Genomic DNA, 15,162 nt, shown 5'->3' with positions numbered 1-15,162 from the left:
TCATTACCTTGCGTGATTTCTTATTTCCAGACAGCACATCATTGAGAAGAACAGAAAATAGGGAGGAAGAGAGTTATTAGGGGAAGACTAGTAGGTCTGTGCACAGAAAGGCATGCGGAGCTACAGCAGGCAAGTAAAAAAGCCCACAAAACACACATTCACATATAAGGTCTCCTTGTCTACACACACATACACAACGGGCACATCTGTCAGAACATTAAACATAGCTGCAGTGTAGTACAGACAAGTGAGATGAGTACATTAAATAAGAATTTTAAATGTTGTTTGTGGGGTGGTACAAAGTGGTGAAAAACCCACTTTTCTGCACATGCACCCTTTTAGTGAATACTGTGCGTACAAAACCATAACCGTGTGCTGAAAGAGTGGAGAGTGGATGGATAAGGCTGTGAGGGCCATGGAGACTGTGAGTAGACTGTAGATATTGTCATTAAGCCCGACCTGGTTTACAAACTGCTGCCATTCAGTCACAGGTAAAGAAGATTTACACAGTAATTCTCCCACAGTTCATCTGCGCGTATGCCTTTCAATGTATGTACTGTGTGCTAACGTGCTGCTAGCGCCATCCATCTTTGATATGATGAAAACAGTATGTACCCATACACATGGTGTGTCACACCTCCTCGTGATATGATATGGTCATCTCACACCCTCCAAGTTCTTAGAGCAGGAATAGGAGGGAATTAGCTGGGAGCCATAGTTGTTGGGGTCTCTGTAGTGAGCTCCATAACTAGTCTCGGCTCATCCCTTGCATCCCCCTAACCCCCCACCCATCCTCGCCTTCCCCTTGCTCTTCTCTTAATAAGATTTTCTGCCTGTGTTGCAGGAGTAAAACACAATTACCATACTGATGATGGGAGGCAGTGGGGGACGGACAGAGCAGTGAGAGAAAAGAAAGATGAAGAATGTTGCATCTTAGAGGAAGATGATGGAGTTGACAGAGTGCATGTTCATAGTCACAAATTACACTGTTTGATATAACTGAATGACTTACAGGGTCAACACACTATAAGAGTGCCTTCATTTGGAACCATGTACCTGCTTTATTGGTCTCCATGAAAGACTTAAGAGTTTTATTCTTGCTACTGCTATCATCTTTATCTTTCTCCACTTCCTCAAAACATCACCTCAAAGGCTGAATTTATAAAACTATCTGTATACCAGCAAACGCTGCTTTTGCTTTCTATAGATTGTATCTACAGTATGTCAGCAAACTGAAAGGCTGAGAGTGTTTTTTTTTTAAGTAGAATTACAGGACTTTCAAAATTAAGACAGCTTGTCAGACTGGCCCTCTACATCTGGAGCTCTCGCTTTTACATTACCTTGACGGATGTCAGGAGATAGCAGAAACACATGGTGTGAAGTGGTGTTAAAAATCTTAGCGAGGGGGAGGTAAGTTTGCTGATTTAACTGTGCCGGAAACAGCACATTAAAACTCAAAGGCAAAAAGTAGTAGTAATAGCAGCAATTGCCAAAGTTGCGATAATGATGGGAAAAGAGCACTCAGATGATCAAATACAGTATTCTGTCTGCAAAACAAGCAAGGCCAAGCATAGCACATGCCCATCAGCCCTGCATGCTAAAAGTCAAGATAACCATTTGCAGGAGCCTGTTAGCTTGCTCCCTCTTACCGGTGCCTCTCCTCGAACAGGGTCCTTCTTGTTCACCATGATCTCGCCTTTGCGGTTGGACCGCTCCAAGTTGATGGTGTTCCATATGTTCAGCTGAATGGGTTCTTTACTCCTGTGTCATGCGCATAAACAGTATGTGAGTCGTAACTTGGAAAACATTTTTTTAACAGTGCAGTTACAGTATACTGTATGTTGGCTGTAGTCTGTAAACTGTTGTATCCTTAAACCAAATGTGTTTCTTTCAAATTGTCTTTATGTGTATATTTTATACGCAAACCCTCTGACGCTAACCTGATGGTAGCAGGTCCCTTGCCCAGGTCGTAGCGGAACTCCAGGATCCCATCACTGAGGGACAAGGAGATGAAGTCGCCTTTTCCATCTGATTTTTGGCCGTTGTAGAAGATCAAACCGTTGGAGTCATTAGCCATGAGAACCACTGTCATGCTGAGCTTTTGACTGCAATCACAGCACAAGTAAAGGTTGTTAACACATTCAAGAGTCCACACTGCTACACATAGCAAGATAGAACAAAGTATGGTTGCTTATTTTCACTACAAGCTGGTACTTTCTCTGCATTAAAAATAAGTAGATACTAGGTATTCTACATGCTAAAACCAAGATAACATTTATTTGTGCAACCCTCATTGTCAGTTCTGTTCAGCCTTTAAAAAGGCAGAACTACCTTAGGCACAGAACAAGCACTGCCACAATATGCTGTTGTTAGTAATATATACTATATACAAGATTCGCCTATGTAGGTTTCAAGCAGAGTCATGGGACTTACCGCAGATCATGCCCGTAGAGATGGAGCCCTTTGAGCTGCAAGTAAGAGTCTCCATTGAACAGTGGCATGTAAGCCCCTCTTCTCTCTGTCACTAATAAAACAAAGAGACCATATTCATCCCCATGTTCTGCATTTGTTGCTGACAGAATTCAAATTCAGGGATAGTCACTACATCTTTGAGGGACCTGTCAGCATTATGGAAAGAGATGGATTTGTATTTTCATAGCCTTCAGGATTAAGACTTTCTCTTGATAGAAATTTAAACAAAAAAAATTCAAAAACCCTTATGCCAGACTGATTACACAGCCTGCCATAGTATAACAAAGAACCTTTGGAGACATGCAGAGTTTAACACCACAGCTGGGACCCATGAAATAATGCATCCATTGTATTTTGGCAGGCCTTTTTAGAAATTCATGTCTTTGCGATGGGTCTACGTCTGGTTGTCCCGTTTCTGGCTGTCTGGAGTGATTAGGACAGGCACTGTGCCATCCCTCTAACAAGTGGCTTGACATTAAAAATCACTCAAGTGTCACCCGGGGGTATGTGTTTATGGTGTTGTTTGCAAAAACTCGCGTCATCCAGAGGCATGTGCAGTGCTGGATGTTCATGCACACACACACACACACACACACACACACACACACACACACACACACACACACACACACACACACACACACCTAGGTGGAAAGCTTTTAATTGTAATTGGCTGGGATTAGCTGACTTGAGTCAGAAAGGAGAAAGCAGACGGAGATGAGAAAGCTAATTAGCTATTGTGCACAAGACTGCTAATGATGATGGCATGAAGGCATGAAGAAGAGAGGAAATAGTTTTCGATACACGGCTAGGAATCATGCAGTAAACTGAACAGTTTTAGAGTAACAGAGCAGCTCAGAAAGTGTTTTATGTGGCATGTGGAGGGGGCTTTCTCTTTCTCACCATGCGCTCAATAAAACGCACTGTGATCAATAAGTCACCATAGGTCCAGGTCTATGAAAAAGCTGAGTGAGCAGAAAAACACACACGATACATGAGCACCAAGAAAAGTTGCTCTAGGTTTCACAGTAATCTTCTGCTCAAACAAAGGAGAAACAACCCAAAAAGCAGTACTTATGGAGCTGTTGCTTCTGCGGCTGCGATCGATGCAAAGCTCTGAGGTAATTTTGTTTATATGAGCAATGCAACCTAATTAGTACTTGCCATAAAACTCATCAAAACAATATAAAATTAGGAAAGGTAACAACTAATCGGCTGAATGAATGTTTTGCCAGTTAAAAACTTTGCAGCTGCAATCAAAGTTTCTGGTCCCACCCACAATTAATTAGCTCCTAAACTCTGATTCAGAGACACTCTATCTCTCTCTCTTTCTCTGTCTCTCTCTCTCTCTCTCACACACACACATACACAAACACACAAGCTGTTCCCTTTAGTGTAGTTAAGGTATAGAATGTAAAACGCTGGTAAAATTCAAACTCCTCCCTGCAGTTAGTTTTTTCAAGTGAACCTGCGTTCATCACTAAATTGTAATCATTTACAGTATCACAGGGTAAAAGCACTGAGGAAAGTAGACCCTTCAGTACTATTGGAACACCCTTGAGAAGAGTCCTTGATAATGAATATTAGAGCAGCAAGATGCACTGACAGACCCTGGTGGAAATGAAATGGAAACCATATCTTAGATGAATGCACGCACACACTCAAGATACACACACTTCATTTTGCGACTAATTTACCTTCAGGCTTCTCATGAGTGGGCTCTAAGCTACCTGTCTTTTTAACTGTTCTCAGTGCAGCCCTTAGAGGGTACGTCCGCCTGGCTGCCGCCTTATCTGTGAGCTCCTGTCTGGGACTGACACTCTGGCTGACTGACGCTCCCATTAATCACCATGGGCAGAGAGGACTGATGCGATTAGTCATCTCATTGATTCCTGTAGAAAAAATAGGCTTTTGGAATGGGAGACGCTCTCGCTCACACAGCATTGATCTTGGTTCACCTCAATTTATTTTAATCACCTGCTAACTGGGATTTGGGGCCGGGAAGAAGGCTATTCCCATCTGTTTTTTTCTGTATTCCCAGGGTACGGGCTCGTCTTTTGTTACAGTAGGGACAATACTGTATTCTATTTCATTCACAACTGTAGAAGTCAACTTGTGCAAACATTCATGACAACATCTAAAAAGCCAGGGAGGGAAAAAACATGGGCAGACTTCAGAATGTGACACCGCCAAGTGCTAATGATGAACTTCAAAAGCAGCTGGTCTTTCCCCCAGCTGTGGCCGGGTTCTTCCATGTGGAGTTAAGTAGCAACAAATATGTTTGAACACAACACCTGTGGGTGGATAGGCAGGCAGGGGGGGAGGAGGAAGGATGCAGCTTCACTGCTGCTTACCTGTTAACAAGCGTAGCTGAATCGATGTAGTGAATGCTACGATGGGGCCAATCATCTTACCTCAGTTTTGTAACCCACCAACTCAACATTCCTTCCTACCCTGAAGGCATAAGTCCCCCCCTCTTTCTCCTTTTGATCCCCCATTTCAATTCAGAAAAGATGGAGATGTCACAAAGCGGTAAGAAAAGGCAAAAGAGAGATGCTAAAATTAAGGAAAGTGCTACTTAAGCTGATTCCAGACCAAAACACTGACGCTTCTTGATGAGCACTGGAAAAACATTTGATGCATAACTCGATGACACTGAATTGGGACATATGTTGTTTAGACTGTTTACCTTTCTCGCAGTGCTTTCCTTCACGTCCCATGGGACACTCGCATTTGTAGCCTCCCTCCGGCAAAGCCTGGCACTTGGAGGATGGGTGACACCTGCTTGGCTCACATGGGTCATGGATGTCAGCACATGTAGGACCTATACAACACATATGCACAAATACATCATGAGAAAATCACCAATGAAACCTGCAAAAACCGGAAATGTTTTCCATCGCTTTCTATTTTATTCCATCTGAGGGGGGACAAAAAAGGAAAGAGGAGTGGGGTATGAGGATTTCCTCTGTAATAGAGGTCATTTTCTAATAGGATTTGAAAATATTACACGTCCAGATTAAACAGTGAAGAGCCTCCCCGCCATGTGGCCATGTTTCTGGGCCAACACTGACTGTGGGAAAGACTCGCGAGCGTCTGGTGGATGATGGTTTTGCCCTCTGCCACAGCCCATCTGAATTCACCCGTCATTACTTTAGCAGTCAGAGCCTGTGGTGAGGAGAGCGCTTTAATGAACCCCATCCCCGCTGGGCTCACAGGGCTCCCCCATTTTCTCCTCATGCGTGCTTTTGGAAGCTCTCTTTTATCCTCTGCTCTCGCTTCTTCCCTACCACAGCTCCGTTTTCAGAGCTCTTCCTCCTCACCTATGTTTTTAACTCCTATACTCTTTCACGTTCCTCATTCATTCAACTGTCCTGACATGTCCTCCTTCTTACTTCAACTCTCTCCACCCATTTATCCTCTCTTCTCGCTCGCTGTGACCTATCCCTCCCTTCGACTGGCAATCATGGCCACTTTCTAAGCTGACATGATGAAAAAAATGATCTTGAATGTGAGACTGCAGGCAACAGTCCAAATCTCATTATCACCATTCGTTTTACGCCATGTCGCCAACAGAACTTTGATCACAGCAGTGCTTCTTCAGAGTAGAGTTGTCTTTACTTTAACACAAAAACAAAACTAAACAAGACATAAAAGTATTAACTGTAAGAAAAGTAATAACATGTTATACTTTATTGATGCGTATTTTAATGTCAAGGGCAACGTCTCTTAAAATTTGTCCGAAAGACACTTTCCTTAAGGTGCCACCATTACTATTCAAGCATAGAAGTTAACTGACAATTAATTTGGTTGTGGTGTGAAACTTTCTGCAGTAGGCTGCGAGGGGCAGCAACAACCAGCAAGGGGCACGCTTGGCTAGTCACTGATGGTGTCTGATCTTAACTATATTCTGTTGGAGTCGCTTGTTAGTTGGCATCTGCTGCAGGGAGAAAAGGAGGAGGAAGCCATGTCAAAATAGAGACAGGCCAAAGGCCAATCACTGAGCGCTTGGAAGTTTCATGTTTTCTGTAATGTGTCGTCATTTAATCTCCTATTTCTGCGTTGGACACACAGATTTCATGGTGCTGGTGTTTACTCATGCTCCTGCTGGGGGCATGAGGTACTCTGTCAAATTAGGCTGTCAGGCTTAGTAAGGATTTGCAAGTAAGTTATGACCACAGTGAATCCCTGTAGGGAAGGGGAAATATAAACACAATTTTAAATACAAGGTGTTTGAAAAGTCTGAAAATGACAACTGATAATGTCATATTTTCTACTTATTTCCCTGCAAACACTGGAATAAACCTATCTCAATTCCACAGCTGTAAAGAAATCCCTGTATGACCATTAAAACATTGCTACACTGCACCACTGAAGCCTTCTTTTGCTTGCACCTTACCCCAGAATCCTTTGCTGCATGTGCAGTGGAACATCTCAGCCTCCTTGACCCGGCATGCAGCACCATTCTTGCAGGGATTTGGCTGGCAAGGGTTGTTGCCACATTCACCAACGCCGCTGCCGTACAGACTGTCACCGCCGGTCTCTTGCAGGTTAAGCACTCGGTTGTTGACATCCAGCAGGCGGATGCAGCCCACCAGACCTGTGGCCACTGCTGTCCTTTCCCTTACACTAAGAATGAAAAGGGAATATATTGTAAAAACGCTTAAGCCATCTATGTTAGTGGCCAGCACACTGGACACACTCACCGAAAGGCTGAATTACCAACCATGGGAAAATGCAAAATGTTGCACAATATCAGTATCTTACTGTCTTTTTATTTATAAATGATAGACATTTATAAATAAGCTTGTGTACCCACATACTGGGTTTCATTTTGTAATTGGTGTAATACTGGACTCAATATTAGGATCTAATGAAAAGATTTTGTCTGATTACGACCATCACTGGTTATTATCATAACAATGTCCAACAGATAGAAGTTCTTACTCCTGCTTCATTTCCTCTGGCACTCCTCCGATGAACAGGTGGGTATCGAGGTTGAGCCCGTCTGTGCCGCGCGGACTCTCGCCCTCAATGTGCGGCTCATTGTCCACACTGAGCATGGCATTACGCCGATTGCGAGTGACCACCAGCTGATGCCAGCGGCCCTGGCTGATTTGCACTGTGCTGACTACTGTGCCTGTACCTGAACCTGTGTTAAACCTGCAAAGATATATTTCAGCACATTAGATGCAAGTCAGTCAAAGTTGAATCTCTTTACTGTATCTGTGTATATTCCCATCCCAAAACCCGAGAAGGCATTATTTCACATGCAATATGTTCACTATCAGGCAGCGCCTAATGATTTAAACAAATCTGCAGATATTTCAGAAAAAGGTAGAGCTGGAGGAAAAAAAGAAGGTACAAAGTACTTCCCATTTAGGATTCCAAACTATGTGACTGGAATGAGGCCGTTACTCACTTGAAATGTCTTTCACGCCCTCTTTATAATTCCACCTTTTATGTAATGGGATTTGTTAAGGAAAAAAGCCATATCATCAAAGAAAAAAGCTGTTGTGTATGTGCACCCACACATATGGTAGTATTAGCACAACCTGAGAGCAATTATCTGCCACAAATAATTAGTTCTCCCCACATCTTGGATTTGCAGAGCTGTGGGTGGTAATCTCACAGCTGTATTTCTGGAATTGAGACAGAGCTGCGTTTGACTAATGATCTCCTTTAGTTTACTATTGATTTCACTCTGAATAGAAAAATGTAGCGTGAGCAGTGTAGATGGAACTAAAATGGCTTTGAGGGGTCAGGGTGAATCCCGAGACCCAAAAGGAATGTGGATGTTTTTGAAAAAACAGAGTCAATACAGGCACAGTGAAGAATCTCTAATTAGACTATTCACATTTTCTCTGAAGATGCTGCTTTCCCAGAATTATTTCTTATTCATACAATTTCGCTGTCAACAGAGGATAAATACTTAGTGTTTCTGCAGGTGTCTTGCGGCAAAATTGTTTAATTTAAATAGATTCAGAAGCTAAAGCTTTTGGTTTCACTCAGTTTGAATACAGAGGTAATACTGCCCTTCAAGAAACGTTCTTTAAATTGTACTATACATCTTAAATGAGCACAAAACCATATTTACATATGTGTCAATTTACAAAGGAATGATGAGTGTTACTCAGCTTAGTTTTGAGACTCAAATTCTTTAACAGAAAGGCTGACTTACTAACTATGGTGTGGCGATTAAAAGATGTGCGTGTTCAACAGAAGAAAGCCAATGAAGACTTGCTTTATGGAAACTGTAGGATCATAGTTCTTTTAATTAGCTCCTCAGACATATATATTACACTCTAGTTTATAGATTATGTAACTAGCCTGGCCCCATCTCTTGTACTGAAACAGCTTTGCTTTGCTCTGCCACGCTCTGCACAGCCCTGCAGGTAGACGTAGTTGACAATTTACAATACACAAGAATGATAATGAATAAACTAACTAATCAATCATAAATTGTTGCTCTTCTTGGATTGGCCAGTAGGGTGAACCTGGCTCAAAATCCTTCCAGAAGTGAATATTTTCCCATTGCTGCCAGTGCTATTAAGTTAATCTGTGTCACTGGAGACTCACACTGCATCTCTCCACATTAAAATAAGTGTTAGAGTATACTTTTATAAAAATAAGTGCAAAACTTTTGCACACACTAAATTTAAATCTACAGTTTGCAGTTACTGGATGCATTTCTATATTTCACTGCTTTCATCTGTAAATGCAAATAAAACATTTGTACATTTAAGCTTAACGCTGTATATATTTGCTTAAAAGTCACAAACAAATGCCAAATTTAGACTTCTTGCACATATTTATGTGCATATGTTTGCACCATCTGTAAACACAAATATGTGAACAGATTATTTGCAAGTTTGAACACATTTCTGAAAGCATGTCTTTACAGTTTTAACCTGCAAATCTGTCAAGAAGCTTCTGTATCTTTAATTATTTCCTGGCATTAGTATTTTCAACATGTTTCGTGCTGTAATTAGTGGCCTCATCATCTTCAGGGTTCTCTATTTATTTTATTTTTATCTGCAACCTCTCTCAGCTGCGGCAGCAATGACTGCTTTCTCGTCGAGATAAAGTTTCATCAAATTTAATCAAACAAAAACGGCACCTGACAAAGTTGCTCCCCATCTCAACTCAGCGGGCACTCACCTGAGCTCCACCCTGCCATTGACCAGGGCCAGAGAGATAAAGTCCTTCTTGCCATCCTGACCATTGTAGAGCAGGATCCCAGTCATCTCAGATGCTCTAAACTCCATAGCGATGCGGACCGTGTGGTAGGCGCTCATGGTTTGGAAGGCCAAATAGGACTGGCCTCCAAATGACGGGATGAAGTACTTGATCACTGTGGAGGAAAAATGACGACAAGTCAATCCTGTTATTACTATGTGATTTGCTTTATTCTGCCATTATAGGTGTTTAGTGTGCATAATTAGGTGTGAGTGTTGGTGGTGTTTCACTAGCTCATGGTGACAGAAAAATAAGCCTTTTTACCAGTTTATTTAAAAAAATTATGTGTTTCTGAAATGGTTGATGAATTTATAAAAAGAAGAAGGTTGAGAGGAGGAGGGCCGGAGCTGTTCACACACCCTCAAGTCATACACATGCTTAACGACATGTGCGTTGGAAACCTTTTGTTTTTTCGCCACTTGACAATTATGATTATTATCATCCATTTTCTCCCCCGAGCTTCTTTTCTCTCTGTCCATCTGTCTTTCTGTCCATCTCTCTGAGGAGAATGGCAGCTGATGAGCTTGCTCTTTTCTAATGACTTGATTGATCTGGGGGAGGGTTGTGTGTGTGTATGCATGTGTGTGTTTGGGATTTCATTTAGCCACTCTAACTCAAAGACACACACTGATTCTCACCAGCTAATCCCCATCAAAGCAATTAGTGTCAATTATCTTAAGTTGCAGCTGTGTGAGGTTACTCCTCATCCCCAAAAATCGTACGGTAAGAGGGAAAAAACAAAGAATTTTGCTTCTCAAGAAGGTCTTGATTTATAATTTTCTTCATGGTGCTGATTCGCTGTTGCCTTTGGTGAATGCCTCAGTAGTTGCTCACTTCTGAGGTGTTGAACTTGTCTGAATCACTTGGGATAAGTTTGAAGTACAGGCGAAGTACAGGAGAGATGTTGTATCTGACTAAATCACAGCTCTTCTCTTTGTGTCTACATTTTTGAACATCTACAATAACACTGGTAGTCGGTCCTGAGCTCTCTTTGTGGTTGCCTAGCTAAACTTTAAATGTCCCATTAAAGCCACATCTCTACCACATAATATATTATTTACATATTCCAGCTCTAAGTGAAGGTCATTACTCACACCACTACTTGTGGTGGTTTCATTTTGGAGCCAGTCTAGGAAACAACAATCAGACAAAACTTCTGTATAACAGAAGGAAATATATTTTTATGTTGCAATTTTTCCTTTAGTATTTCATATGTTTTTTATAAAAGTGTTTGACTGCTACTTTATAAATACTGTCTAATAAAGCACTTGAGGATGTGGTTTGCACTGATAATGAAACAGCTAAAAGGCATGATTGGCACAATGGAAAACGAAGTGCCTAAAATGCTCTTAGTTACTGCAAAATCAAACATAGCCTTTGGTGATTTCTTTGAAATTGCTAATTGCAAGAGTGCCAAATTATAGGGAAAGTCTCTTCCAGCTCATTTTCTTAGATGCATTTGAAATAAGCTCCATCTTTGAAATGTGAGAAGAAATAGTTTCTAATATATGAAGGAAAAAACTAGCTTCCAGTCAGCTCACCCTTTTCACACACAGAGCCTCCTCGCCCGGCAGGGCACTTGCAACTAAAGTCGTTGCCGTCATCCTCACAGGTACCGCCGTGGAGGCAGGGGTGGGAGTCACATGGCTTCTGGAGCTTGTGGTGAAGCATGGTGTGGATGACGGTGGTGGCTGGAGGCCACGCTGTAGTGGCGACAGCTGCTGTGGTGGTGGTGGGTAGTGGTGTTGTGACTGGTGCTGAGGTCGTAGTGGTGCGCCTGCTGTAGGGCCTGCGAGTAGTCCCTGGTGGGCGACGGGTGACGTACGGGGAGGTTGGGGGTGGCCTGGCTGTGGTAGTGGTGGTGGGAGCAGCTGTGGTGACCACTGCTGTTGTGGTGGTAGTAGTGGTGAAAAAGGGGATGGAGGAGAGGCCTTTCAGAACCAAAGAGAAGAATAGAAAAGAGAAAAAGAGACATTAAAGTATGTTGAGCCTGCGGTCCTGACATTTCCTATTCAAGCACCGTAAAACCTTTTGATAAATCACCTCATGAATAACTTAAGACCCCTTTTCATTTTATTAATCCCTACACACTCCTGTTAAGTCTACACTGTATTACCATAATTGGTGAAGCGAATATTTTCGTCCTCCGGTTTCTTCACAGCAATGCTGGTCTCTTTGGAGGCCTTCAGCTGTTTCAGCAGGGCTCCTTCAATGTCTTCCACTGTGTATCTTGTTTCTACAATATACAAAAAGCACACCACTAAGGACAAGGTCTCAAGGAAGCACTCGAAAACAAATGCTGAACTTGAGCTTGAGCTTCTTTAGCAGTACACTGGATATTTCAGAATGCCCTCTATATGACAGGTGGAGGGTCTCCGGGGACTACTTGTCCTCCACCGTCTCTTTTCTAGATGAATAGGGCTCATAACATTTGCCACAGATGTTCGCTTTACTGGCCATGGAGGAGTACCGCTTAACTGGGCCTGTTGCCCTGTATGAAGGGTATGAAAGATGCTATACCACACACACACAAACACACACACACACACACACACACACACACAGAGGGGAAGAGAGGGTTTTGTGTTGCACAAAAAGAGCATAAAAGCCAAACAACATTAGATTTTCATCTCAATCATTATACACACAATACTCATTGAAAATACCAGACTTTGATTAGATTATGTGGAGTAAACATACAGTTCATGTGAACATAATTAACTCATATTTAGTCACCATTTACCTTTGACACTCTATTAAGAGGCTGGTTACACTGTAAGAGTACTAAGAGTGAGAGCAGTACTTCTTACTTTGAATTTTGTTGGGCCAAATTTTATTATTTTACGAATAACACTTTTGACTGAAATGTACAATAGAAGCTACTATAAGCACAAGCCAACAATTTCACTGGCACAGTCATTTAATAAACTTTTCATCACTTTGATAAAAGGTAAAAACCAATCTGTGATATTTTTTATGTTAACAGTTGGGCAAATTGCTGCAACCCAATAAAACTAAGTTGGCATTATAAATACAATTAGATATGATTTAAATGAACCAAGAACCTTCAGTGCACAAATATGCTTAAAAAAGCAGAAAGCACAGACACTACATACTGATGGGAAGAATAAGAATACACAACATTTTTTTATATTGATTGTTAAAAAATGCATAAAACGAAATGAAAATGAGTTTTAAATTGCATTGGTATCTGCAGCAGAGTACATATGGCAATAGAAAATTGAAAATAAGTATTGCACAATTGATTTATGAGAGCAGTATGACTGTTAATATAATATAAATATTACCACAAGTTTATTTAATTTGGTAAAGCCTAAAGACAATTTGTAGAAGGAAGAGTAAAATTTTGCAAACTACCCAAATTGATCCGTACTTGATCAAGGAATCTGGGAGAAAACTAAACTTGCCTCTCTGCTTTACTTCCAGTCCAAGAGTGATTTGTCAAAATGTTGAGTGTTTTGGAAATAGTGATATGGTGTCTTTTTCACCACTGAAAAACTACTCATTAGCTCGTCCTTGGCCAGTGGCCTAACTTTTATCCAATTTCATTTAAATCTGGTAAGTCATTTTTAAAATAGCCTGCTTGCTACAATCAAAGGGGAACAAAAATAACTGATTCCAAGCACATACTGCACATATTTTTCTGATGTATTTTTATTTTTTCAATCCCTCACTCTCCTCAGAGATCTCTCACCTGGTTTAAAGTGGGCCTCCACAAAGGCAAGGATGGAGTTGCTTGGTGCCAGGTTACGGACACGAACACTCATGAAGTCTTTGTGCACCTCTGACTTCCTGAATAACTCGTTGAGCTGAAGAGAGAGCGGGAATGATACAGAGAGTAACGGGAGAGAATGGACAGAGAGGAGAGGTTATAAATGAGGCTGGTAATAAGACCCATGGTATCATAGTAGTGAATCCACGACTAGAAGACTGTACTGTATCTCCAAAGAAGAAAGACTGCCTCTCAAATTGGGATGTAGAGAAGATACCTATTGGGTAAGGGAGCACAAATTGACATTTAGCTACAGCCGTGGTATTAATTAAAGGACAAGATTTCGGGAGGAGCAAAGATAAATGTCGTGCTACCCTGACATGTGCTCCTGATTGGTTTTGCTTCTGGTGTCACTGCTTTGTGAATTTTGGTGCAGAGAGAACAGCTCTGTAAGGAAGTTTGACTAGAATATTTTTTAAGCCCACAAAATTATTACAAAAAAATGATTACAGTTAGTAACCAAAGTTGATTTTAGCCAAAGGAAACAATCTGAGCCAATATATTAGTTAAAAATTGGACCATGTTCATGAGAGAACTTTTTGTCAGCACGGTGGTGGATTAATCACATTCATACACACAGTCTACGAAAACAACACGAAACAAAGGGAAAATCCTTGTCCTCATTTCAGCTGTTGTTTAAAATCACAGCAGCTACAGGGTCTGCTAATCCACTTCACTGGAGCATCCTCTGAGTGGCCATTTTCATTGTTGCCACCTCCACACTCCCCATTTGTATCTCACCAATTTTTCTCAAACCAGAGATGACAAATAATGCTCATGCTTTAAACCAAAATCTACCACACTGTCTGCCGTGATGTTTTAGACCGTGAGGTGAACGGCATGGCAAAAAGCTTCTGATTCAGTCAGTTGCTCAGTTCAGTTGGAGGATCTGTGGTTAAATATTATTTCGTTCATGTACTGAATGCTTCAAATTTGCAAACTGAGGTGTGACAGCCAGTAGACAAGTCAAAAATAAAATCCTCCAAAGCTGTCTCAGGACAATCTCTCCCATGGACACTGACCTAGAAACCTTCTAATTTTTTCCTCTCCTTTTTCCTCTCAGATATCCAGATTATTCACCAATTGTAGGAGGTTGAAATGTTGCAGCAGAAACGTGCTGTGGCCTGATTTATGTGTGTAAGTTGTATATCTTTTGTACAGTACAAACTTTGAGTATATATGTTTGTGTGTGTATGTTTGTGCTCAGTTTCTGTAGCGGGGGCGGTAGCTGTCAAGTGGCACACCAGGCTTCAAAGACGTGCAGGCTAAGAGCGTTAACAAGCACACAAACACACACACACACAAACAAATCACTGTGAGGTAGTAGATTAGGCCCCCATGGGGGCCAGTGACACGATTCAACAGCTGGTGGATGTCTACTGTGTACACAGACATAAACACGTGTCCCCATTTCATCAGAGAAGCGAAGCCCTGGTTTGACAACAGACACTTTTGTCTAAAGGTCTAAGCTCTGATAGAGAATGGACAGTGGAGAATTTCAACCTGGGTAAAGTGCCTGGGCCAAACTGTGTACAGGCTCTGTGCCTGCCTGGGCACTGGCTACCTAACAGCAACTGGCATTGTAAGCATCCAAACTTACGAGACACATGTCCAGAATTTTTTTTTTTTTATAATCTCACATGAGATTTAGCTTTCTG

At 41.6% G+C, this 15,162-nt stretch overlaps 1 protein-coding gene across 11 annotated transcripts in view; it reads right to left on the bottom strand.

Annotated features, from left to right (window-relative positions):
- The window catches only part of agrn (agrin), a 232,130-nt gene that overhangs the window by 16,293 nt on the left and 200,675 nt on the right, over nt 1-15,162 (bottom strand). For 7 of the 11 annotated variants that reach the window (XM_067525724.1, XM_067525716.1, XM_067525720.1 and 4 more), the window contains 11 exons: nt 13,427-13,541; nt 11,828-11,947; nt 11,253-11,642; nt 9,634-9,826; nt 7,420-7,635; nt 6,872-7,101; nt 5,162-5,296; nt 2,434-2,524; nt 1,941-2,105; nt 1,650-1,761; nt 8-19 (listed from right to left, as the gene is read on the bottom strand). In XM_067525724.1, the coding sequence (XP_067381825.1) occupies nt 8-19; nt 1,650-1,761; nt 1,941-2,105; nt 2,434-2,524; nt 5,162-5,296; nt 6,872-7,101; nt 7,420-7,635; nt 9,634-9,826; nt 11,253-11,642; nt 11,828-11,947; nt 13,427-13,541 (1,779 nt within the window). The remainder of the gene's footprint in view (nt 1-7; nt 20-1,649; nt 1,762-1,940; nt 2,106-2,433; nt 2,525-5,161; nt 5,297-6,871; nt 7,102-7,419; nt 7,636-9,633; nt 9,827-11,252; nt 11,643-11,827; nt 11,948-13,426; nt 13,542-15,162) is intronic. The other 4 variants (XM_067525717.1, XM_067525722.1, XM_067525725.1 and 1 more) reach the window with 1 other exon arrangement.

This window comes from Channa argus, chromosome 13, assembly GCF_033026475.1.
Source record: "Channa argus isolate prfri chromosome 13, Channa argus male v1.0, whole genome shotgun sequence".
Lineage (NCBI taxonomy): Eukaryota > Metazoa > Chordata > Actinopteri > Anabantiformes > Channidae > Channa > Channa argus.
This window is presented reverse-complemented; position numbering and strand designations above follow the sequence as displayed.